The sequence below is a fragment of the Ictidomys tridecemlineatus genome, chromosome 5 (genome assembly GCF_052094955.1).
Source record: "Ictidomys tridecemlineatus isolate mIctTri1 chromosome 5, mIctTri1.hap1, whole genome shotgun sequence".
NCBI classification, from domain to species: Eukaryota; Metazoa; Chordata; class Mammalia; order Rodentia; family Sciuridae; genus Ictidomys; species Ictidomys tridecemlineatus.
Window position 1 is genome coordinate 156736883 of NC_135481.1, and position 27286 is coordinate 156764168.

General features: G+C 38.8%; 1 protein-coding gene across 8 annotated transcripts in view; it reads left to right on the plus strand.

Annotated features, from left to right (window-relative positions):
• The first annotated feature begins 513 nt into the window (after positions 1-513).
• Positions 514-27286, plus strand: part of Ralgapa2 (Ral GTPase activating protein catalytic subunit alpha 2) — a 310144-nt gene continuing 283371 nt past the window's right edge. For 5 of the 8 annotated variants that reach the window (XR_013439515.1, XM_078051332.1, XM_078051335.1 and 2 more), the window contains exon 1: positions 521-942. Coding sequence is in view for 6 of the 8 variants with exons in the window: in XM_078051332.1 (XP_077907458.1) it covers positions 837-942 (106 nt within the window). In the remaining 2 variants the exon portion in view is untranslated. Of the gene's footprint in view, positions 943-27286 lie in introns of all 8 variants that reach the window. The other 3 variants (XM_078051338.1, XR_013439516.1, XM_078051331.1) reach the window with 3 other exon arrangements.

Genomic DNA, 27286 nt, shown 5'->3' on the forward strand with positions numbered 1-27286 from the left:
CTGGAACTAAGGGGACTGGCTGAACACCTCACAGGAGACTAGGCATGCCCGTCCTTGCTGCCAAACCCATTTCTTTTAGTATGTAATTGGAGCTCTGATCTAGCGTAAATCCGGAAGCAAACCTAAAAATAGTTTGCATTTTAAAAGCCTTCATACAAGATTGTGTGTGTGTGTGTGTGTGTGTGTGTATGTGTACGCAGCCGGGAGTATGAGGGTACCGGAGTCTGGGACTTTCCGGAGCAAAGGGAAAGCAGATGGTGTTTAGCACCTCTAAGACGCTCAAAAGGAGGTCGCAGAGCCTCGCCTCCTAGAGAACTACATTTCCCAGGAGCTTTTGCGGCCTACCGCGGGCGGGACCACGTGCTCGTAGCCCACTGAGTCCCAGTGTGCTGAAGACACACTACCCTGATTGGAGGGCCTTTTCGAGGTGCTTCCCGGGACTTGTAGTACAACGTGCGAGAGGAACACGCTTCTTTGTGATTCGCCGCGCCGGCTCTAGGCGCGTCACCGCGAGGGTCTGAGCGAGCGGGAGGTTGTCTTGCGAGGAGCGTCCGAGACTCGCGCGCGCGCGTCGCGCCTGAGGGGCTGGCCAGCGCCTCCCGCGGGGCGGGGCTGTTCGTTCCGCACCGACACCGCCTTCCTGCCCCCGCCCCTCACCGGGCCCGGCCGGCCCCTCCTTCCTGGAGTCAAAGCTGAGGCAGAGGTGGCGGCGGTGGTGGCCCGGAGCGCCGCGGTGAGGGGCCCGCGCGACACGCGCCGGTCCCGACCCTATGCGGTGACTCGGGTGGCGCAGGCGCTCCTGCCCCGCCGGCGGGGCCCAGGCTTTCCGCGGCGGGATGTTCTCCCGAAGGAGCCACGGGGATGTGAAGAAGTCCACCCAGAAGGTGTTGGACCCCAAGAAGGACGTGCTGACTCGCCTGAAGCACCTGCGGGCGCTGCTTGGTGAGGCGCGCGCCGGCGTGCTGGGCCTCCGGGCACTGGGGTCGGGGGCACCTGCCTGAGAGGGTGTAGTCTGCGGGCGGGCCAGAGACCCCGCGGACACCGACCCTGTAGAGTCACGGACAGGGATGCTGGGTCGGGGGCTGGGGATGGGTGGGCGTCAGACCTTGTCTAATCCGGGCTGCGACCCCCTAGGCATTGTTTCCCCGAAAGCCATAGCCTGGCCGCGGACCCTGCCTTGTCGCCCTCGAGTGTAAATTGACACAAGGCTCTCCTTGCGCGTCTGCCCTCCTGGGTAACCGCGAGGCCCGGCACAGAGGTGACTATCCCCTCTACTTCCCGGCACATAAATTGAACCCCAGGTGGTAGGTACATACGTACACACACACACACACACACACACACACACACACACACACACACCGAACTGTCGTCTATCCCTCCTACTTTTTAAGTTTTAATTTTCGAGCCTGAGACATTAAGTATAATGAGACCCAGTGGTCCCAGCACAGACTTAATTGAACTGTCATCTCTCTCACTCCTCCCTCTTTTATTTATTTATTTTTACTTTGCAGTCTGAGGCAGCAAATACACTGATTCCAAGCAATATCAGCATAAATTTAACTGTCATCTCTCTTCCCATGTCCCCCTTTTAATTTTTTATTTTGGGTCTGGCTGTTTCAGTTTCTTTGTGTTATCCTTATGAAGGATATGCCATTTGGAGGGAGGGGTGGTTTTCTTGGATTCAGGGAGACTGCTACTTTTTTTATTAACCAGCATGACAACCATGGGCCTATGATTTCTTCTGCTTTGCTGGCCTGCTGGGTGGAGGCCCTGCAGAGCCCAGGTGGGTCTGAAATTGACCTATGGTGAAGCTCAGCACTGTGGATGTAAAGTGTCCACCAGCTTCCTGTAACCTGCTGCATGTGATCAGTGCTGGCTATGTTTTCTTTTCTTTCTTCTTTTTCTTTTCTTTTTAAAAACCTCTTGGTCTAACTTTTGTTTAGGACAGAAACACCTATCTATGCCCATCTATAGACAGACTTGTCGGTGTATTTGGGGGCCTAGAGCAAAAGACACCTTATGTTTCTTTTAGGTGTGTTTTAGTGTTAAAAATAAGTAAAAATCACTTAGTTTTAACGTATTTGTCACTTGAGAAAATATGACACAAAAGAATTCATTTTATATGTGGGAATTTTAAATTAAGATCTCGTTCATAATATTAAAAGTTGCTAATTCCATTTATACCCTGTGACCTTACCACTAAGCAAAAAAACACAAACAAAAACCCAAAACCTGATTTTACCAAGTAAGTTATTCACTATCTCAGATTCCTGAAGTTTACATTTATTTGTTCAGTTTGGAATGAAATGTAAATTAGTTACTGTTACAGGGATTAGTTTTCAAGACTTTTGAAAGCGAAATGTGGTGTTCTTGGTAAACTGAACTTTCTACTTCCTGTAGTAAAATACCATGCACACACTGATTGCTTTGTGCCTGTTTTTTTGGTAGTGACTGATTAACACCTACTGCAGAGACATTTTGATAAAGGAGAATTGAGCAGTATTTTAAAAGCATTTGATACTTTGGGACTTTTTCTGTACTAGAAAATTTAAACCTTTGTTCTGTCCAAGTCTACAAGATTAAGTTGGCTACATTTTATAAAGACATTAAGCCCAGATCAGACTGGTTTCTTAGAGATACACATACATTGTCACCATTCTGATAAATTAGATACTTTTCAAGTCCATGTACTTATGGTTTGTCTTTAAGTTGTATGTGTTATTTTAAGGAACCTCGTTTTATCATTTCAATGATCTCAGTATGACTGCAGTTTTGTAACATGGAGAAGTTCTTTGATATTTCCTTAGGTGTATGTTTTTCTGTTGTTGATAAGATTTGTTTGTGGAATGGCCTGGTTTCCTTTGTTATTATGATCTTTGTAGGGATTGGATTTTTATAAAATTTGTCTGAGGAGGTCTAGTCATGATGTTTAGTGTAAACTTTTGTTTTACAACTGGGATTTAAGGATTTTAAAGAAGAATTAATGCATTACTTCCTACTTTATCATATACCATATTCAGTTGCTGCTTATTTCTAAAAAAGAGAAAACAAAGCCCTTTTCAATGGAAAGATAGGAATTAAGCCAAAACTTAGGAAACCAAAGAGAAATGAATGGTAATTTCTATTGATTTTTATGTATAAATTTATATAACACTCTTGTTTTTCACATATTTAAAGATGTTATTTATAAGGATGATACCATTGACTGGGTTTGCAATCTGTGTCTGTGAGCTAGTTACTTAGCCTGTCCTTGAATCTCAGTTTCTTCACTCTGCTAAATGAGTATGGTAAGGTCTGTCATGTAAAGGGTTATTGTGAGTATGATGTATAAATGACTTAAGTGGAGTAGATATTTAACAGCTCCTTCTTGCATTACTTTTCTCTCACCATTGATAGGATGGGACAAGTATTTTGGTAGTAGTTTCTGTACTCTTCTTTCTTATTTTTTGATAATGGTTATGGATTTATTCCCTCTTCATAAAAAGTAACCTGAGTTTAAGACATCTGGCTGAGAAATAGAGAATAAGCTGTAGAGAGTACAGTATTAATATCATGATAATGACTTCAATTCAAATTTACTTAAGATACTTTGACCTGGCTAGATACTATATATTGGCCTAATAATAATTATTAACTTTATTTTAATATGTAAAATAAAGTTAATAATTTATTAACTTAAGGAACACTGAGGCAAGGCAGGCCTTACAAGCTGCCAAGCCATGTACTAAAATGTGTTTATATGTGTTATATTAGAGGAAGAACAAAGAGCTGATTTCCAGTTCTTCCTGCACTGTTGAAATCATCATTGGGAAAGTAGATGACCAAACAAACCCAAACCCCAAAATATCAAGTATATTACTGTTTTGCTCCAGCAAGAATTTCATGTCTAATTGAAAGTTGAGTGCCCACTGTAAGTCTCAAATTAGAGTTAGGCATTGATAAAGGCAAGAGTCAATATCACATAATAGTAAACATATGGTGCATTATGTAATTAGATAATCTATTACATGGTAGACTCCATTATAGGATTTCAGAAGACAAAAAGACCATTAAGAATGACATAAAAAGGGCTGGGGTTGCGGCTTGGTAGTTGAGCACTTGCCTAGCGCTTGTGAGGCACTGGGTTTGATCCTCAATAAAGGTATTGTGTTTATCTCCAACTGAAAAAAAAAAAGAATGATATAAAAATTGGGGCATCTTGAAAGTTTAATTCATGCTAGACCCTGAAGAATCGTTAGACAAGCTCTTACCAATAGAAATGTAATATGAGCCATATGTGTTATTTAAATTTTCTAGTAACCGCATTTAAAAAGTAAAAAGAAGTAAGTGAAATTAATTTTTGACAATGTATTTTAGCCTCATGTATTTAATATTATTATCAGCAGGTAATAAATGTAAAATATTAGTGATAGTTTTCACATTTTTTTCCATACTTGTCTTTGAAATCCAGTGTATATTGCATTAGTTCTTATTAGTCACATTTCCAGTTTTCTGTGGCCAAATGTGGCTAGTGGCTACACATCAAACACTTTAGGTTCAGAAATTGGGAAAGTAGAAGGAGAGGGATGTTCCAAGGGAAGATAGAAGAATTGATGGTGGAAATACACAAGTCAATGAGGTAGGAGGGTGAGGAAACCAACTTGAACTCAGCCTTCATCCAGTGGGAGAGTGGTAAGAGGTAGTTTTGTCTCCTGAGGACCCTTCCCCTGAGGGTATCTACAGGGTCAATGGATAAGGCTTGAGAATTGCTTCTCTGAATGCAGGGGTAGGAAGAATGAATTAGGAGGGCATTTGGGGCAGAGCCATGTTTTGAGGGGACTGTGGCAGTAATGGAGCAAACTGATGGAGAATTGCCTAAAATAAGACACAGTCCAGTAAATGGAGAGTAAGAGTGTGATTATAGAGACTACAGAGAAGAAATTTATGATTCTTTTAACTGTAATAATGAAAATGAGGGTTGAAAAAGCTGACACAGGAGTGATTAATATGAAGATATTTGGGATAAGAAGCTGTCATAGTCAGGTCAAATCAAGGGATCAGGGTTTGGACCACAGATTCAGAACCAGAGAGAAAAGTCTCTCACAAATGTTCTATATGCTGACAAAGCAAAATATAACTATGGTTTATTTCCTCTTATGCGTCTATGCTTTAATTTGGGTCAAGTTCACTTACAACTTTTAAAATTTATTAGCATATTCTCTGTTTTGTTCCTTTCATTTTTAAATCAAACATTTGTTGACACCACGTACTATAATTCATCTTAGCATTTTCTGGAGAGTTATATTGTGTTGTGTTTTTCTTTCCTTTTCCTCTTCTTTCCTCATTCCTCTCATACAAATAAATACCTCTTTAATCATCTTATGAAGCAGCATTTTCTACATTTTATGTTATTCCCTTAGAATAAATTTCATTGCAGTAAAAATGCTGGCTTGAACATGTTTAGGATTTGTTTCACAGTAATTTCCTAAATGTTGTTCCAGTGGCCCTGCCAGCAGCAAGGATTGAGACTACCTTTTCACTGTAGTCTGACTAAAAATAAACATCTCTTTACAATTAGATAATTAGTGGTGGGTATTTGGAGTAATGGGAGTGTCCTAGACAGAGTCAGAAAAGTTGGGAGAGAATCCTGTCTTGTGGTGGGGCAAGATGAATTTGATGTTCTACGTTTTGAGTTTGCGAAAATGTGAGATCCAGTAGCATGTTTTAAACAGAGGTTGTGGTACATAAGAGTTGAAGCTCAAGGAGAGATAGAAAGCTATGATGCATTGTTTATTGTCAAGATCTTGTTGACTCTTCCCATAAACTGATCAAGGTAAGATTTCTACTCGTAACATATAGAAGAGGAAACTGAATTGTGGTGAGGTTAACTACTTGTCTGCCACCTCTTGGCTTGTAAGTGGCAGAGCTGGGATTCATGTGTTTGTAAAGCCAATAGTGTGCTTCAGCTAGTTATCTGATTCAAAATAATGTTTGCACAACAGAAAATATAAATGCTGATATATAAACAAACCCTTACAGTTTTTGCATGACTCCCTAAAATGTTGCTATGACATTTATAGCTCTCTTCCTGGTCTTTGTATTTTTCCAGGAAGATTTTAATATTTAACTTGAGCATAGAAGATAATAAGACTCCTTCTTTGTTTTTATGTTCATTGGCTTCTCTGTGCCCATGGCAGTTCTAGCAGGTAGTCAGATATTTGAAAATTCATTAATGTCACATGGATGTTCTACAACCAGAAAAAACCTGGGAGGTTCTTCATGTAATACTAGTATGGCATTTCTTAGCTGACCTTGTTTGAAGCAAAGTGATTTTGTCATAATGCTCCCTTTGCTAATTTTTCACCAGTTACTAATATTTTACATTTATAACCTCTAGTATGTAAAATGAACTTTGGACACTGTTTTGGTCAGCTTTTCCACTGCTGTGACCAAAAACCTGACAGAAACAATTAGAAGAGGAAAAGTTTATTTGGGGCTCATGGTTTCAGAGATCTCAGTCCATAGACACCTGACTGTACTGCTCTCAGCCCAAAATGAGGCAGAACATCATGGCAGAAGGGCATGGGGGAGGGAAGCTCAAGACATGGTCATCAGGAATCAGAAAGAACTTTGCTCATCAGGGACAAAATATACACCCTTCAGGCATGTCTCCATGAACCATCTCCTGCCATTCTCCACCTGACTACAGTTATCACACAGTTAATCTATCTCAACTCTCAATCCAACTTTCCCACCTCCAAACAGTTCTTACACTGTCTCACACATGAGCTTTTGGGGGGTACCTCATATATAATTATAAAAAACACATGCATGTCATATAAACACAAAATCCCTGCTTTTAGGGCTTGAGGTTGTCTAGATTTCTGACACAAAAAACGGTGAACCTATGATAAATGCCTGAGTTCAGATGTTTTGCTTGCAATAACTGGAAAGGATTGCCATCTACCTTTTACTCTGTTCTTTTTGTGAGTAGTTTCACAAATGTATTTAGCTAGAAGGGGGAAGGTCTGTAGAATGAGGTGAGTTAAGTAGAGCAGATGACATGTTGTCTGCTCTTCCACTCAGTGACCACGTGCACCAGGGTAGGCATGAGGTGGGACTCTGCTGTGCCCTCTGAGGTCTTCTTTCCTCCAGGCCTCTTATTGTGGGATTACATCCCTACTCAGTGTGACTCTGGTGTTTAAGGGTCATTTTGATTTTCTTCACACTGCCTTTCATGTGACATAACCCCATGTACGATGTACATGGTTGCTTATATTTATTTACCACTTTATACCCGTGCAGAATGTCTTTTCATGCTCTCATTTAGTCAAAGTGCTACCTACAAGCAATCAGTTCATATTAGTCATAAAAGGAATGTGTCATTAAATATCTGCTTGTGAATGTACTTTCAGTAGTATGTCTGGTTTTGGGTAATTTTGCCTAGTTACAGTCTCCTGAATTTGTAGGATCAGATAGCTTTTTTAGGTAAAAAGAGATCCAGAATCTACTATCAAAACTCAGCAATTGAGAATCTGATGAAATTTAAAATAGAAATTCATAGAAATTATCTTTAAAAGATTTTACCTTATAGATTCTTTTTTTCTGAGTTATTTCTGAATTCTCAGTTCATGTTTTTAGCGTTGAGTCTTAGAAAAGAGATGTTTTATAACCCTTTTGTGCCTTTTATATTGTTTTACAAGTTAAAACCACATCTGGAAGATATTGAACTCTATTTTTAAAATAGTTGTAATTAACAATAAACATGTACTTTGATTTTTCTATTAGAATTGTGGTTTATTTTTTTTTAAAATCTGTTTTCATGAAGTTAAGGAGCCTATTGATATTATCTTATGTTTGATTTTAAGTGAGGGTATATATTTATTGAACCTCAGCCACACTTTCAAGGACACACAAGATACTAGTGACATTGCTTGTGCCCCGTTGTAGGAGCTGTGAGAATTTGTTGCTATTGTTCCTGTTGTGTGGAGTATGATTGACTGATGGTCTAACTGCTGCTCTCTAGATCTACCAATTTTGAGCCAGAGCTGAGTGTTGGACCACTCTCAGCCATGGCCTTGAATATCAATGCTGCTTATTTCTGTGAAATCTAAATGCCTCTTAAGGGCAACTGTGGCTGGAGGATTCTCCCCTGATAATGCTGCTTATTTCTGTGAAATCTAAATGCCTCTTAAGGGCAACTGTGGCTGGAGGATTCTCCCCTGATCTGGCGAAGATTATCTTAGAACTGTGTGGAAGTTTTGAGAGACTACCTACTCAATCTTCTCCCCCTCCCCCTCCCCCTCCTCCTTTTCCTTTATAGTTGGTGGAACTGTATTGTAGTCTGACGATTCTCCGCCTTCTCAAGCTTTTCTCCCATTATCTTCCCCACATACCCCCCCCAATAAATTTCTTGCATGTCTACTTCTGTCTTGGTGTTTACTTCTCAGACAACCTAGAAACTAAGATACCTTCTTTTTTTCCAGAAGGTGGTGTCCATCCTGCTATTTAAAATGCTTACAGAACACAGTACAAGTACATTATATCTTCCACCAGAACTTTCTTTGTCTTCTTGTCTTCAAATGATCTTTTCTCAGAATTCTCATAGTACTTTTTACCTCTCATTTGACATTTATGGCTTTAGCTTTGTATTATTATTATTCTCTCTGACCTTCCCCAGTAAAAGACAAGTACACAAAGAACATGGACAGCTTCTTGTTCATCTTGAAAACATACTTCCTTATTAGAATAATAATTGACACTTATTATATTCAGAGTATTGTTATAAATACTTTTACATCTATTAACTCTTAATTCTCCAAAATGAGATGGGGAATATCATTATCCACATTTTACAGATGGGATAGATAGAGAGAGTCTTGTAAGGTAGTATTACATCCCTAGTAAGTGCAGAGTCAAGATTTGAACCCAAAGTAGTTGGCTCTAGAGTCTCCTCATTGGTCCAATACCAGCTATTTTCCAGATACTGTGTGTAGCATTAGGGATGTCTGTTATAAGTGACTATTAAAAAAAACCAGAAATATGATTTCCAAATAGCTGGATTTAAGTCTGCTAGGGAGTAATGGCCACCCATGTGGATGTTTTGAAAAATTTCTTTTTTTAAAAAATTTTTATTATTGTTCAAAACATTACATAGTTATTGACATATTATATTTCATACTTTTGATTCAAGTGGGTTATGAACTCCCATTTTTACCCTGTATACAGATTGCAGAATCACATCAGTTACACATCCACTTTTATACATATTGCCATACTAGTGTCTGTTGTGTTCTGTTGCTTTTTCTATCCTCTACTATCCCCCCTCCCCTCCCCTCCCCTCCCATCTTCTCTCTCTACCCCATCTACTGTAATTAGTTTCTCCCCCTTGTTTTTTTCCCTTTCCCCTCACTTCCTTTTATATGTAATTTTGTATAACAATGAGGGTCTCCTTCCATTTCCATGCAATTTCCCTTCTCTCTCCCTTTCCCTCCCACCTCTCGTCCCTGTTTAATTTAATCTTCTTCTCATGCTCTTCCTACCTTCTGTTTAATGTTAATCTTCTTCTCATGCTCTTCCTCCCAACTCTGTTCTTAGTTACTCTCCTTATATCAAAGAAAACATTTGGCATTTGTTTTTTAGGGATTGGCTAGCTTCACTTAGCATAATCTGCTCTAATGCTATCCATTTCCCTGCAAATTCTATGATTTTGTCATTTTTTAATGCAGAGTAATACTCCATTGTGTATAAATGCCACATTTTTTTTTATCCATTTATCTATTGAAGGGCATCTAGGTTGGTTCCACAGTCTTGCTATTGTGAATTGTGCTGCTATGAACATCGATGTAGCAGTGTCCCTGTAGTATGCTCTTTTTAGGTCTTTAGGGAATAGACCGAGAAGGGGAATAGCTGGGTCAAATGGTGGTTCCATTCCCAGCTTTCCAAGAAATCTCCATACTGCTTTCCAAATTGGCCGCACCAATTTGTAGTCCCACCAGCAATGTACAAGTGTACCCTTTTCCCCACATCCTCGCCAGCACTTGTTGTTGTTTGACTTCATAATGGCTGCCAATCTTACTGGAGTGAGATGGTATCTTAGGGTGGTTTTGATTTACATTTCTCTGACTGCTAGAGATGGTGAGCATTTTTTCATGTACTTGTTAATTGAGTGTATGTCCTCCTCTGAGAAGTGTCCAGGTCCTTGGCCCATTTGTTGATTGGGTTATTCGTTTTCTTATTGTTTAATTTTTTGAGTTCTTTGGATATTAGGGCTCTATCTGAAGTGTGAGGAGTAAAGATTTGCTCCCAGGATGTAGGCTCCCTATTTACCTCTTATTGTTTCTTTTGCTGAGAAAAAACTTTTTAGTTTGAGTAAGTCCCATTTGTTGATTCTAGTTATTAACTCTTGTGCTATGGGTGTCCTATTGAGGAATTTGGAGCCCGACCCCACAGTATGTAGATCATAGCCAACTTTTTCTTGTGTCAGACACCGTGTCTCTGATTTGATATCAAGCTCCTTGATCCATTTTGAGTTAACTTTTGTGCATGGCGAGAGAAAGGGATTCAGTTTCATTTTGTTGCATATGGATTTCCAGTTTTCCCAGCACCATTTATTGATGATGCTATCCTTCCTCCATTGCATGCTTTTAGCCCCTTTATCAAATATAAGAAAGTTGTAGTTTTGTGGATTGGTTTCTGTGTCCTCTATTCTGTACCATTGGTTCACCCACCTGTTTTGATACCAGTACCATGCTGTTTTTGTTACTATTGCTCTGTAGTATAGTTTGAGGTCTGGTATTGCTATACCGCCTGATTCACACTTCCTGCTTAGAGTTGTTTTTGCTATTCTGAGTCTTTTATTTTTCCATATGAATTTCATGATTGCTTTATCTATTTCTACAAGAAATTCTGTTGGGATTTTGATTGGCATTGCATTAAACCTATAGAGAAGTTTTGGTAATATCGCCATTTTGATGATGTTAGTTCTGCCTATCCATGAACAGGGTATATTTTTCCATCTTCTAAGATCTTCTTCTACTTCTCTCTTAGGATTCTGTAGTTTTCATTGTATAAGTCTTTCACCTCTTTTGTTAGGTTGATTCCCAAGTATTTTATTTTTTTTTGAGGATATTGTGAATGGAGTGGTTGTCCTCATTTCCATTTCAGAGGATTTGTTGCTGATATGCATGTTGATATCCTGCCACTTTACTGAATTCATTTATTAGCTCTAGCAGTTTCTTTGTAGACCCTTTTGGGTCTGCTAGGTATAGAATCATGTCATCTGCAAATAGTGATAATTTAAGTTCTTCTTTTCCTATTTTATGCCTTTAATTTCTTTGTCTGTCTAATTGCTCTGGCCAGTGTTTCGAGAACTATATTGAACAGAAGTGGTGAGAGAGGGCATCCCTGTCTTGTTCCAGATTTTAGAGGGAATGCCTTCAATTTTTCTCCGTTCAGAATGATGCTAGCCTGAGGCTTAGCATAGATAGCTTTTATAATATTGAGGTATGTTCCTGTTATCCCTGGTTTTTCTAGTGTTTTGAACATAAAGGGAGGCTGTACTTTGTCGAATGCTTTTTCTGCATCTATCAAGATGATCATATGGTTCTTATCTTTAAGTCTATGGATAACATTTATTGATTTCCGTATATTGAACCAGTCTTGCATCCCAGGGATGAATCCTACTTGATCATGGTGCACAATTTTTTTGATGTGTTTTTGTATCTGATTCGCCAGAATTTTATTGAGGATTTTTGCATCTATGTTCATTAGAGATATTGGTCTGTAGTTTTCTTTCTTTGAGGTGTTTTTGTCTGGTTTAGGAATCAGGGTGATGTTGGCCTCATAGAATGAATTTGGAAGTTCTCCCTCTTTTTCTATTTCTTGAAATAGCTTGAAAAGTATTGGTATTAGTTCTTCTTTAAAGGTTTTGTAAAACTCTGCTGTATACCCATCCCGTCCTGGGCTTTTCTTAGTTGGTAGTCTTTTGATGGCTTCTTCTATTTCCTCAATTGATATTGGTCTATTTAGGTTGTGTATACCCTCCTGACTCAATCTGGGCAGATCATATGACTTAAGAAATTTATCGATGCCTTCACTATCTTCTATTTTATTGGAGTATAAGGATTCAAAATAATTTCTAATTATCTTCTGTATTTCTGTTGTGTCTGAAAGTCTTTCTTCCCCTAAGATTTTTATTTCCAGTCAGAAGTTCCCTGCATTAAAGTAATGATTCAAGACTATGAATTAAGTGTGGTAGACTCTTCTGAAATTGTTCTTTAACCTCTCTCTTGTATGTGTGCACTCATTATCAGATCAACTCCTTAGATTTCAAGGGAAGTTGACATAAGAAGGGACTATTTCTGTGGACAAAAAGGAGAAAAAGTTGGTGTCGGTAGGTGGGGGTGGGGGGGGTGAGGAAATGGGCGGTGAGGAAAGAGGGCCAGCTGTATTAGGAACTCTTTGTAAGGACTGGCATGGGTGATGCTTAGGAAAGTATTCCAAATATTCTTTCATGGAAACAAAATTAGGCAGGGCTTATTGTAAAAGTTAAATTTCAAAAATCAAAGCTAAATTACTTCCCCCTCCCCAGAAAAGGACCTTTTCTATTTAGTAAGAATTTTTTTCCCCATGAAATTCTTTTTTTTTTTAAAGAGAGAGTGAGAGAGGAGAGAGAGAGAGAATATTTAATATTTATTTTTTAGTTCTCGGCGGACACAACATCATTGTTGGTATGTGGTGCTGAGGATCGAACCCGGGCCGCACGCATGCCAGGCGAGCGCGCTACTGCTTGAGCCACATCCCCAGCCCCCCATGAAATTCTTAATAGTATTTTCAAAACTGCATGGAAGAAAAGATAAAGACATGTTGCCTTTAAATAGCTATTTTAAAAGGGATTAACATGAGTTTTATTTGTGTTGTTGTATTTAAGGTATGTACAGTATAGACTTCTATATCCTTTGGATTCTTTATCTGATAAGGAGATTGGCTGTAGTAGAGTTTATACTGAACTTCTGAATGGAGGCAAACTATCCTCTATTCTTGATATGTATGTGTGTGTCTGTGTTTATGTATCATTACAAATATTTATTTTGTAAAGAATGTTTCCATCCCTTTCTTCTGCTCCTAAAATAAATACATACACAAATAAACATATCACCTTTAACTGAAATAAGTAAATAATGAACTGGGAAAATATTTGAAATTTGTAAGAGGGAAAATAGTTATATCTTTATTTTATTAAAAACTACTACGTGTTAAAAATTATAATATTCAAAATATATGTATTCATGTAGGAAAAGGAGAAACAAGACCTGTAAGAATGTTTTAAATGTTACTCCTTATTAATAATCTGAGATATGTAAACTTAAAGAATAAAATATATTTAACCATTATACTAGCAAAGTTGCTGTTTTTTCCCCCCTAATGATAATATACTATGTGGGCTCTCTAATATACATCTGATAGGAGTATAATTTGGTATAATCTTTCTGGAATTCAATTTATTAACATGTAGCAATGGTCTTTAAAATGTACCATTTGACCCAATTTTTACTTCAAGGAAATTATGATTAATATATTATAATACTATATCATATCTTTAGTAACATAAAATACATTGCAACATTTTATGTTTAAAATTTTTTATTAAGTGGAGTTCACATAACATATAACCATTTTAAAGTGAACAATTCACTGGCATTTAGCACATTTACAATATTGTGCAACCACCATCTCTAGTTTCAAACATTTTTATCACCCAGTAGAAAATCTGGTAACCATTTGCATTTATTTGACTACTACTTGTATGTACGTGTATGTGTGTAGCTACACTGGGCTTTCTTTTTCTTTTTTTCTTCTCTTTATTCCTCTGCTCCACCAGACAGGTAGTAATATGTTGATTGTATTTGTACTAGTCAGAACTCTTGGTTGCAAGTGCCAGAAACCCAACTCAAACTAACTTAAAGAAAAGCAGGGATTTAGTGACATATGTAATTAAATAATCTAATGCCGCAGTCTGGCTGGGCACAATTCAGGAGCCACTTGTCAAAAAAAAAAAAAAAACGAACTTTATTTTTAGAACACACAGGCCACACCACACAGCTCTTCAGGAAAACCTTCAGAGCCCAACTGCCAAAACTGGCTTCCCACAAGCCTCTCAACCTCCCCCACTCCTCCTGCTCTTGAGGCCGGTTGGCTGGGTCACGTGGGCAGAGCCAAAAAAGTCCCCCAGTGAGCAGCTCCGTGGTCTGAAAGGGCGGGGAAACAACCCAAAGAGCATCACTCAGAGGAGCCAATCAGTTGGCAGCTAGAAGTTTGCTGGGGCCGCTGTGAGCCAATCATCAGCTGGCAGCTGGAAGTTTGCTGGCAGCTGGAAGTTTGCTGGCAGCTGGAAGTTTGCTGGGGCCGCTTTGGCTGTTGCTCTCAACAATCTAAGGGCACATTTGGCATTAGTTATCCATAGGGTTTGTACGCAGTGTCTAGAGTACTCACCCACTGTCATTTCCACTCTTCTCATCTTCCTTTATTTAGTGGAATTATTCTTGGTTCTGGATTGGTTTGTTTCCGTGTCTGTTTCATTCTCAGCCTAACTCTTCCTAGTATAGGAGAGAGTATCTCTGGCTCTGTCAACCTGATATATCTCAGCTACTAAGTAAATCTAAAGAAGTGTGACTCCTTTGCTAGGGCCCACCCCAGTACCAAGGACCTTTCTGATTGGTCCTACTTGGATCATGTGCTTATTCATGTACCAATTACTGGATGAGATAGATGGAGAATTCTGATTTACCAACTTGATAATTTGTCCCGTTCCTAGTGGTAAATTCTCTGGCTTCTATATTTCTGAGAAAGTAGTTCTGGAAAGGCATTCTGATACATTTCCACACAGAGCGCCCCATGAATACCACAAAGTAAAGTTCATTGACTTTTATGCCAATAATTCTAGATCATTGAGAAATCCTTAGATGTTGGGTATTGATAGTAAAGTGAAGCTTGATAAGTGTGTGTGTGTGTGAGTGTGTGTATGTGTATGTTTGTGCTCACGCGTGCACGCTTGTCTAGATATTAGAGTAAGTTCTTTCTGGAAGAAGAGTAGTTTGAACTGAGACCAGAGTTATTATAAGGGAATAGTTTAATTATTTTCAGGAATAGTATTCCAAGCAGAGGGAACAGTAAGTGCAGAGGATCAAAAATAGGCTTGGAATCTCTCCAAAGTCAATAAGTTAAAGGAGAGAGAAGAAAGGGAGAGAGCACACAGGGAAAAGGATCAGGAGTGGGAGAAAGGAGTTAAGGGTAAGGCAAGGTTGGGCTTGTCTCACTGTAGGATAAGATGGGGCACTTTAGGGAGCCTAGGAGAAGGGGAGTGACCTGAGCTGTCCGTTAGGTCTGATTTTTAAGTCTAAAGGAATCATTGGTTCCTGCATGGAGAATAGACTTGTTTGGTTAGACTACCAGAGATTGGTTTCTTTTGCTTACTTCACAAAAGGTCAAATCTTTTGCCTCAAAACAGCAGTGACTAGAAACAGAAAAGAAAAGAGAAGAAAAAGAAATGGTACTGGAAAAGTTAATGGCCATAGCTGTGGCTGGTACAGGTGTGGAGAAAGATAGTGGAAACACACATAGAGCCTGTACTCCTACTTACTCTGGAGGGAACAGTGGTAAGAAGATAGGATGGAAACACTCTCTGATCCATGGGACAGGAAAGCTATAGAATGCAGTGGGCCATGTGCTAGGGTCCCACAGTGGACTGAACTGGGACAAGCAATATAGACACTGGCTTGCTCTTATCCCTGAACTATAGTAGCAGACAAGGGGAAGACACATTAGAAAGTACTCCTGATGCTGACAAAAATAAAAAAATTAAAAAAAAATGGAGATTTGCCAGTGGATGAAAAAGAATAAGCACAGGAAAATGGGTCAGTGCAATAATAATTTATCTATGTAAATGATGGCAGCAGTCACTAAACACTGCAGATTGGCTCCATCAGATACCCATCTAAATTAGGACCACTATGCTGAATTTTATGTTTCTTAATGAAAAGACCTGAGGGAATCTTTTATGGATTTATATGAATGTTTTATATGAATGATGATTATATATGGTCTGACACTATAATATTTTTTTACTTAACAAGACTTGGACATTTTTGCACATTAGTAAGGGAAGACCATAATACTCAAATGGCTGTATCTTGTTTCACTGGACTCATATAACAAATTACCACCCATTTTCCAGACTGTTAGTTTCAGGCTCTCACATGTTCTCACAATCAGCAGATTGTGTATCTGGGAGTAGCTCCCAGTGACTGGAAAAAGGACCTTTGGGTGTTTTTTTTTTTTTTTTTTTTTTTTTGTGTGTGTGTGTGTGTAAGGGATACAGCAGAAATTTCAGTGTGAGGCTGCTAGTAGGACAGGGGACAGCATGATGATTTTCTGGAGGTAAAGATATTCCTTTGAGGAAAGGCCATGTTAGTCTCAGTTGAGTTAATTTCACAGAAAAGCTACCCTTTTAACCTGTAAGGGAGAAAATGTTATTCTACTTGTAAGCTGACTGGTGTCCTTTTAAAATGAACTAACTAATTTAATAACATTCCATTTCTGTATTTTGTATCACTCCCTGTTTTCTTTTTGTTAGTATTAGACTTCATCAGCTGAGTGGTGTGGGAGCCTAACTGTAGGTTCAAGTCCTGGCAGAGAGCTGTCTTTCTGACCTTCCTTCCTACAGACAGTGAGGGACCATATGTGTCTCCCACAGTTGCTGGAGAGTTGAGTTACTGTATGCAAAGCTATTTTGTAAGCTGTTATTACAGTGACTACTAATAATTATTTGACACAAAACATTATTTTATGGCCCTCTTCATCCTCTTCACCACTTTTTGGCTTCTTTAGTTGTTGAGAATGGAGAGGTAGAGATAGGTATTTGACTCCTGCTTTAGACATTTTATTCCTATTCCTGACTTTTTCTCTAGAGAGTGGTTTAGACTACGATATAGACTATATCATACCCAGTTCAGAATAAGAAAAGTAAAAGGAAGCATGCATTAACTTAAAAAACTGATGAAACTTGATTTCTATAAAAGGATTTCTATAAAAGGAATACATTTGATTTGAATATTATATTTCATTGGTGTATATGGTGTTTTATCATATTGATACTTGATATCAATGTTTTAGAATCTTTCATTTATGCACAAAATATGTTTAAATGAAAATAGTTCTACTTTTAAAATTTTACACTAGATATTTGAAATGTATGTTTATATAGAATTATTTTTACACACAGACTATCAGTTCTGGATAACAGTGTGTTAACATCTTTCTGATTCCTAAGAATTTTACTTTCTACATCTGGTTTACCTTATAGGTGTAAAGAAAGGAAAACAACACAGTTTAGGAAATGAAGTGAGATGTGTATAATTTCTGTGACCTTTTCAGTTGATATTTGTTTTCTGTTGCTACTGTCAAATTTATTTCACTATTTATAAGAATGTTTTTGGTTGTAGGTTAATAGAAAACTAAAATATAAACAAACAGTATGGGATTTTTTTTTTCTTATAAGAAAAAGAGTTCCCAAGACAAACCCCATAGTTAATTAGCAGTTCAGTGATGGTGACAATCCAGGCTCTTTCTGCTTTTCTGCTTTTTTGTACTTTGTGTGGCGGGTTTGTCCTCATGGTAGCAAAATACCCATAGCCATTCAGATAGAATGATATCCAGAGGCAAGAAAAAAAGGGACACTTCTTATGTCCCTTTAAGAACTATTTAGTCTTTTCCCAGATAAGTACTTCTGACTTCCTCTTATTCTGACTAACCAGCATTGGGTCACAGGCTTGAGCTCATGCAAGTCACTAGCAAAGGGCATGTTGCCACCTTAGTCAGATTAGCATAGCATAACATCCAGTCTTCTGTGATGGGGACAGACCAGCCTTTCTAGAGAGGCAGAGCTCTGTGGGAGGAGGAAAATCCCTGAACAAATGGGGGTCTCTGTTAGGAAGAGTGAGGGCCCATTTGTTGGGGTGGGTGAAATATGGGAGTTGAGGGGGAGCCAACAATGTCTGCTCCATGCTGTTATCACTTTTGGGTTTAAAATGCTGTGGAGGACACCTCAGGAGATGAATCATTGATTATGGTAAATTTTTGAATATATATTTATTTTTAGGGAGAAATAAAAATATTAATGTATACAATAGAACTATAATATTATTTAAGAAACAAAGCTACTAATGAAGCTAAAAGTTGAGTTTGTTTTATCTCCTGAAAATAAGGATATGTAGTTTAGGCCCCAAATTTCCTCTGAAAGTATACCTGGTTTCTAGTTTGCATTTCCTTCTGATGGGCAAAGATAGTAGTGCTTGGGCACAGGGTACATGCTCCATGGGAAGCTGTTGGCCCTGGAGAGGACTAAAAATTGACCACTGATCTAACAGTGTGATGCTTATTAGAGAGGTAGTAGCAAAAACCTGATTGGACTGGATGCTTCCATTGGTTGGGTAAGTTTAAAGTGTTTGTTTTATTATCACACATTGTAAATCACATACGTACAAAACTTATTCTTTCAGAAGCATTAAATGTTTGATGCCATTTTTTTTTTAAAACCTTTTGCAGCCAGAGAATGGCCTGGGCTCAGATACATGCTTTCAAGTGAATCCAGGCTGGTTCAATTAATTAAAATGATGAACAGTAGAAGCTAAATTGGAAAAGAGAGAAAGAGAAAACCTGAGTGACATCATAGTTAGTGACAAGATGGTGGAGTTATGAAGTCAGGGACCAAGTAGGGTTTAAGAGTTTTTAGAGTTAGAGTTCCAGAAGGAGTGGGCAGGAAAGATAAGAAATGGCAGATGGTAGGAGAATTAATTGTCTGGGATTTTAAAGGTGGAGAGATTGTTAAGTAATGATCCAGTCTAGCATCTGGCTATGGGATATTGGCAGAGGTAGGGGCCCAGGCAACTTCATTAGAGATGAGGAAGTGAGACATTATCAAATATATAATATATAAATATCAAAATCACCAAGAATGCAGACTGTGCTAATCGTGGAGATAGCAAGGCAGGCCCTGGAATCTTCAGAGTGTCCTGGGGGTATGTGAAAGACAGTGTGTAGTTGTAGTTGATGTGCAGACTAATGGTGGGAGCAGCAAAGGAGCATTTTTTGTATGTGAGGGGAAGGATCAGAATGGTCTGGAAGTTGCAGTGGGGAGCACAGAGGATACACAAAATGTGTAGGGCAAGTGATAGGTGAGTGTAGGAGGAAGGTAAAGCCTTATCTTGTAGCCTGCAAGGAAAACAGTCCTCTTTGAGGACTGCTAGGTTTCAGGCAGAACCAAAGGAGAAGAGACCTTTGAATGTGTCCTAGAGGAGAGATTTGGTGAGCTTTATTGAGTGGATTTGTTAGGAGGATTAGGTTAGGAAGCTAAGGTGAGATTAGGTTGATTCCAGAGCTATGTGAGGGTGATAGAGATGAAGGTTATGAGGGAATCTTGGATTCCCAGAAGATGGATGGAAACCTGAGTGCAAGGCTATTGAGACATCTCCTGATGTGCACCTCGAGAGTCATCTATGATGATTTCTTATTATAATCTTCTTATATTCTTACTATAATCTCTTTAGGCAATTTATGTAGCCAGGTAAGGGAGAGGAAAAGAGTATTTTTCCAGGAGCAAGAGAAGGATGTCCCATCACTTTTGTGGGGTAGGGTGGACTAGGGGAGGGGCCAGAATTATCTTGAGTTTATTATTACTTAACTTCTGGATGACTTCAGGAGTGATTCCATATCAACTGTATTTATGCCTAAAAATGGATGCAGATTGAAAGTATAGTATTACTCTAAAGAAATTTTCTGAAATATAAAGTCTTATGATATTAGAAGAGTATACTTATAGAATGAACTTTAATCTTTGGTTCTTAAAGCTTTGGGGGAAATTTTATAAATAAACCTAGACTGAAAAAGATATGCAGAGAAGCAGATAAAAGGGGTAGGGTAGGATTAGATTGGGAATGGGGTATTTTTCTAATCTGACTTTTGCTGTTGGTATTTGGATTTGTGGGGCAGAACTTGGAGCAGAGGCCAGAGACTGAGGGTCAGATTTGGGGGAACTTTGTTATGTGTTGGAGGCTAAATCTGTAGGAGGAATAAATTCCCCAACACAGGTGATTTATATTGGTTTTCTTATATTATACTTTTGAAATTCCTTATACTCCTTATAATTAGAGTCTCTTTGTGGTCCCTACAAATTTTTCTCATTCTTATTGAGAAACAGAAGGGAATTGTGGATCTAAGGACATATTTTATTTTTTAAAAAAGTACAGTTTTGGCGTTTACTCATGTAATAGTTATTCCTTAAAGTTTAGACCTGTAGCAGTCATAAAAATACACATGTGTTAGTAAATATGATGGTGGTAATTTTTTGCTGTTTTGTAGAAAATAATTTATTTGAAAGTAAAAGATAATGATATAATTTTATTTAAAATATATATTGGTAAGTGTAAAAAATTTACAGCTGAGCTAGATGTTTCTAATTTTAGAATTTAAAAAATATATAGTAGATATGTTTATATAACAATGTTTGAATATTAGATATAAGAAAATGAATACTCTTATTAGTTTAAGGGATGAACATTTGTGCTGTTGTACTGTCATTATCTTGAAAACATTACTATTTATTAGGATTAATAGCTGTAGAGTAGATCTTCTTTACTTGCTACCCTGTCTTATTACTTTATTTTGTATCTAGGGTAATAGTTCTGACTTCTTCTTTTGATTTGGAGAAATTTTCCCCATTATTTTAAGAGGTTTTGCCCTGGGTGTTTTTTGTTTTTAATCACTTTTTTTATAGTTTGCTGTGACCTTCAGGAATTTCTTCTCATTTTTAGAAAGGGATTAGTTATCAAGCCTTTCTATATATCTAGATTCTGTCAATGGATAAATTTATTCAGTGTGGATGTATTCAATGCCTGTGCCTTGGGATGGGGGACCTGGTGCACTCTGGGGGAGATGGAAGTCCACAAACAAGAGGGCTACAGGAGACCAGTGAATGAGGAGCTAGGCAAGGTGTCACTTGACCTTCCAGCTGACTTGGGGGGATGAGTAAGGCTTAGATAAGGGGGCAAAGAGCACTCTGTGCCTCCTTTATGGCTCCTGGTATTCCATCATCTTCCTTCTGGGCTACTCACAACACACCTTTGAACTGGATCTCATGTTTCAGGCCTTTGGGACTAGAAGACTTCATTTGATGTGATTACTGCTCTGTACATTAGTATTCCTATCCATAGGAAGATTGTACATTTGCATATTGTCAATATAGGACCCATTTTAGAATCTGAATATATCTGGATATAGGAACATTTTTCAGATGTGCATTCTCTTTAACAGTAATAAAGATGATAAGAGCATTGATTGGGCTTTGAAGCACATTCATATCCTGGACACCTCCTGTCTTATGATTACCTACTAAGACTGGAAAGACTTCATTGTGTACCTTTTGCCTCTTTACCTAAATACCCTTGGTGTTTCCTTTATAGGGCTTTACTGCATGCACAGGTGATATTCAGATGTGCTGGTTGGTGTTAGGAGGAGTCTCTGTCCTCACTCTGTCACTGTTGACAGGAAGTTTGGTCAATGGACAGATTTTGTTACTTGGATCAATTTTTCTGCTTTTCTGTCTTGAATGGAGGTAACATTATAGTTGTACTTGGGGGGCACCCCCTTAAAGGCTTCCTGGCCCTCATGGGCTTTAAAGCTGAGTTGTGTTGAGTTTCTTCTTTTTCACCAATATTTCCACAATAATGTTTCATAACAAAGCATTCCAAACTTTAGTAACTTCCATGAGCCTTATAAGCATCTGTTTTCCTCCCTCATTGTGTTGGGCTGTGCTGGTCTGGGAAGTTCTTCTGACTGCAGGTTGGCTCCAGATTGTTGGGTTGGATCCCTGAGTTTCTTTGTTCCCCTTGGGCCAACAGCTACCTACCCATGAAGCCATAAAATTCAATGACTCAGAAATTCATATATTTAATGAGACCATTCTGTATTAAATAGCACTTAATCCTAATACACCAGTAAACACTGCCAACAAACACACTCATGAAACCAATGGGATGATCCCTTTATTTCCTTCCACATACAATCCTTTTCAATGGCAGTTAAAAGGGTCGTAACACAGCCTCATAAAAACCTGCTTCTGCAGACCCCTAGAAAGCACAAAAGGTAGGGGAAACATCTTTATCCCATTCAGCAGCCCTAGTGGAATGCTGTCAAGAGGAGGAAGGAACTCATGCTCAGCTTTCCCTGGTGGGGAATGACCACCGTCCCATGACCTTCCATCCACTTCCCAAACCTAAGAGCCATCCCAGCCCTGCCCACACATCCGTGTATACATGAAGATGAGTATTGCTAACTATTTTATACTCAAATTCCCTGAATAATGGCACTGGAGACCCGATCATCAAAATCATAGGTTAGTGAAAGGGAAAAGGGATAAGTGAAGAATTCAAGATAAACTTGACACTTAAAAAAAGTCATCTAGAAACAATAAAAATAAGGAAAATAATGAAGTGCATTGAACCAGTCAAACACAAGACAGAAAATGTTGTCAAGAATGAATGTCATTAGTAATGCACCATTACTTAGGTAGGTGATTCTGCTCTCATATTTAAACAACCTTCTATTTCCCTCTTATGGTTTCTAAAAATGCCTTCTCTACAACCACAGCCTTGGATGGTGCCTACCCACCCTGATTTAGGGCTCATTGTCTGATTTGCTTTGATCAAAAGGTACTTAGAAACATGGTATAGTGATGGCTGGAAAGTGATTCTAAAAAACAACTAGCATTTATTTAATGCTGACTGGCAGACATTCTTAGAAACACTTTGTATATGTTCATTTTATCATCATAGCAGTGATTTTATCAACATAGCAGTGATGTGGGAACCATTGTTAGCCTCATTTTTCAGATGAAATTGAGAAACATGTTTAAATAACTTGTCCAAGGTCCTTCTGCATTTGAACTCAGACAGTATGTTCCAAAGATTTTGCCCTCAACCTTTGTTGTTGCCTCCTAGTTAGATATGGAGAAATAATTGTCCACAAGAGGTTTTAGCTGGACAAAGAAATGCAAGAGGGTGGGTTTGGTCTAGAATATAGAAAATTGTCTTTGAGTATAATGAAAATAATAGATACAGTTTACTGGCTATTGGTTGGTGGTGAAGGAGAATGAATAATTAAAGATTTCTTTAAAAATGTGGGAATGACCCCTGCCTTTGCAAGACTGCCACTTGCTTCCCTGTGGTTAATTTGGATGTACTTTCTTGAGTTTTGTGATAGTAGTAAGGTGTCATGCCAGCATCCCTGCTGGACTCTTAGAATCAAAGGCAGTTTCCAATCTGCCTCTGGAGCCTGCTCTTGTCCTCCCATCTCCCTTCTTTTCACCAGCACTTGAGGCTATGGAGAATGTACACAAACTGCTGCTTCCCCAATTTGGCTTCTTATCTTGGGCTTTTCTCTTCCTGCTCCCTTTCCTTTGGCTCCCATGGGGATAATTTCTTTCTTTTAAATTCGTGATCTGATTTCTAGTTTTGACTTATACCCATTTGTCTGAGACTTTGTACGACTCAGATTTAGACTCTGAAGCCCTAGACAGGAGTTTTGCCCATGTCCTAACTGGCTGTGATACCTTGTGCAGGTCACATGAGGTATTTATCCTTGTATTGATTTCTCTTGACCACCCTTGCCCAATCTATTTCACAGTGTTATGGTATGAGTGAAATAAATTCATGAAAGTGTCTTTTAAAGCATACAACACACATAGATGTATGATGTTAGTAATATTCCCAGCCCCTCTGTGTAGTTATCCATTCTCTCCCTTGGTGCTCTGCATGGGCATGGTCTTTAGCCATGAGGCTTTTAGTGTTGCTTGCTTATTCATCCATGCACCTTGATAGCCTTGGGTCTTTTTCTCTTTGAATTTCTTAGCACTTGACACAGTGCTAGCTACCATGGGTAGAGGCTCAATAAATGTTTGAATGAATGGGTCAAGAATGTCTGTCTAAAGGAAGTTTGTGGTTATAGTATTTACTTCTGAGCAGAGCCATCCTTAATCTCTCTGCATCTTGAAGTTAGCCTTGCTAAAAATCAGGCTTTTGATTTTTTTATAGTGTTCATTTTGTAGGGTGTTAAGTTTCAGTGCCTGTGCTTGCCTCCCCCAAGACTTATGCTTAATTTATAAATATTCTTTTGATGAGTCTTTGGAGAAACAGGTGAATCAAGAATTGATTCAAGATTTTGAATTACAGATGTGAAACATTTGATGTTTATTCTTTGTTTATTCCTTTAATAATAATTAGATGTCTTCTGTGCACCAGCTTTGTTCTTGGGGCTGGAGATAGGGTAGTGAACAAAACAGACAGGATTACTACCTTCATGCAGTTAACATTATCGTGGGGTATGCAAAACAGTGCAGAAGTGAATGAACAAGGAGATAATTTTAACTACTCTTAAGTGCTATAGGGGAAGTTGTGTGAGGAGTACTCCCTGAGAAATCAAGAACCCTCAACATGTGTAGATGAATTGAGTATGTTACTAATGTTATGTTTCTAGCTTCACTGTGTTTTGGGTTACCTTGAATGCATATACTTGTCCTGCTAGTAGTGTGTGTTTTTTTCTTTCTCCTCTCCTCTTCTTTCCTTCTCTGCCTTTCCCACCTCTTACCCCTCTCTCCCGCTTCCTTCCTTTGTGCTAGGGATCAACATGTAGAACCTCATGCATGCTGCCGTGAACTTTATCACTGAGCTATGTCCCTAACCCATAGTGAATGCTTTAAGCTCAGAACCTTTTGTGCCTTGTCCACAAAAAGCTATTGGAAGGTGTGTGTTACCTGGACTTTTGGCTTCATGAGAGTATCATCAATATGAAGGCTTCTCAAAGTTCTTGAGAACTCTCTTTGTTCAGGTTGCTGATATTTCTAGTGTCTCTGGGGCACCAAAGGAAGACAAGGTAGGGAAGTTGTTGATCACCCAATAATCATTCTGTACTATTCTGTCACATCAGTGTACCCACATTCCCCATCTTTATTAAATTGTTTGCTTGCTTAGGGCCTTCTGTGTCTGAAACCTGTTCATTGCAGAGCCTATCAAGCAAGAAGGCAGGGTAGAAGATGAAAAGTAAAGAGCGACATATGGGGTACATCTAGATTTCTTTGAGGAGGTGACGTGTGATCCAGTTTCTAAAGGATGAGACTGACCCAGCTGTATGAAGATCTGGGAATTGGGGCAGTAGCCTTTAGGAGCCCCAAATGAAGAACATATTAGGGAACTTTGGGGTCACAGAAACAAGTCATAGTGTCTAAGGAGTAAGATGTGAAGGGAAGAGTGTTGCGCAATGAAGTTGATTTAATAGGAAAAGTTATTCAGGGCCTTGTGGGCTATGGTAAAGAATTTGGATTTTATTTTAAGTACTGAACTGAAGGCTAATAAGATGGTTTCAAGTAGAGGAGTGATCTGACTTGGTTGATATTAGTAAATTTTCAAGTTACCTAATACAGGGAATGGGAGAATGGTGAAAGCAGGGAGCCTAGGCAGTATGTGGTAGTTATAGCCCCTGTGCTTATTCCTGGCAGTGTAGACCAGGTAAAGCCTTGGAGGGCAGATGCAAGTTCAGGGCTGGGACACATGCTGAATATGAACTGATAGGGGAGATTGGTGTGTTGGAGATGGGTGATGAAAGAGTGGACCCAGAGAGTGCTAGGCTTTGGTTTGAATAGCTGATTGCTGCTGCTGCTGCTTGGTGATACTAAGTTATTGAGATGGGAAAGCCTGACAGACTTGGAACTGGATCTGATAGAGATGTCTTCCCTTTGACAGTGTTTAATTTGAAAGGCCTTTTAGACCCTCACGTGATACATTGACTGTGAGGATAGGGCTCACAGCGGGAGATGTCAGGGTAGAAAATTGAAATTGAGAACCCTCAGCAGGGAGATGAAATTTATCTTTTGATAACCCTCAGGATTTGAGGGTTAGACCATTTCTTTCATATAGATTTACAGTTTATAGTCATTATTTTATCTGTGTATTATAGGTCATATCTTTTATTCAGCTGATTAAAGAAAAATTTGAACTAAATATTGTGCTGGATACAGGGAATGTGAGTATAGGAACTATACCTAATAAAGAAGATAGGTGATTCAATCATAATCAATCCAAGAATTTTATCAACATTCCACTGGAAATGAAATATGACATGTTTCAGAACAGTGGAAGAACCAGGTGGAAATCACACAGCAAAGGTACAGAACTAGTCTGGGTGTGGGTTAGTGATGTTTCAGTGAGAGTGAGTGGGAACTGACTGGATTTATTGTGCTTCCAGCAGAGAAAACAATTAGTGGCAGATGGGCTAGCAGTTTGCACTGCATTAAAATGCACAAAACCTTTCCTTGGAACTGGAAGATTCTGCATAGGGACTCTAGGATTCATTGGCAAGCTTGTGTAGCTTATGAGAATGATAATGTTCATGTGGGTTAGTAATGCTAGTTTCATTGTTACCTGCTTCTGCACAGGTAAATTTGTTAGTTACTAGCAATTTTTACTGCTGTGCGCTCAGTGTTATTTTGGTACAGTAAATATAACATCAGATTGGCAGCTTATATTACTTGCTAATGTGTGTGAGTTCAAAGAAGCAGGGAAATTTTTTTTTGCATGGAAGCCCCTACCATGATAACCAAAGAAAAATAATTCTTTAGATCCATCTGCATTATTGTTAATTTTATAGAATTTGAACACAGTAATTTCCATATATTCACAATTTTGGAACAGCAAAAGCAATGACACTACTTTTATGAATGGAATATCAACACATTTTTTTCTTGAGTAATCCTTGTACAATTTTAAGGAGGCTCTTTTAATTTTCCTAAGGTTACTAGAATATTCTTTCAAAGCACTGACTCCTTGGTCAGGATCCTATAAATGACATAAGCAACCTTGTTAGCTGAGGAAAATGACAAACGTGTGTTGTCAGTGGATAACTACTCTGATTCCCAGAGTTGTGAAGTTTCTTTGGGGCTGATTGTTACTCTCAGCAGAAGTAGCCATGTTGCTGCTCAGACCTAAAGGTAGTTGTCTCTGGGCCAGTCCCCTGTATTACCCACTTATCTACTTGCAGTTCCTGATCTTAGCAAAACTGTCAGGTACAACAGTTTTGTCTGGTACAACAGGGACAACTTTAAGAACACATGACAGGTCCTACAGTACCTGAGTAGGAGTAGAGACTGGTCACCTTGAAACAGGAAGGAAGATAGAAAATGTGGGCCCAGATGAGCATGGCT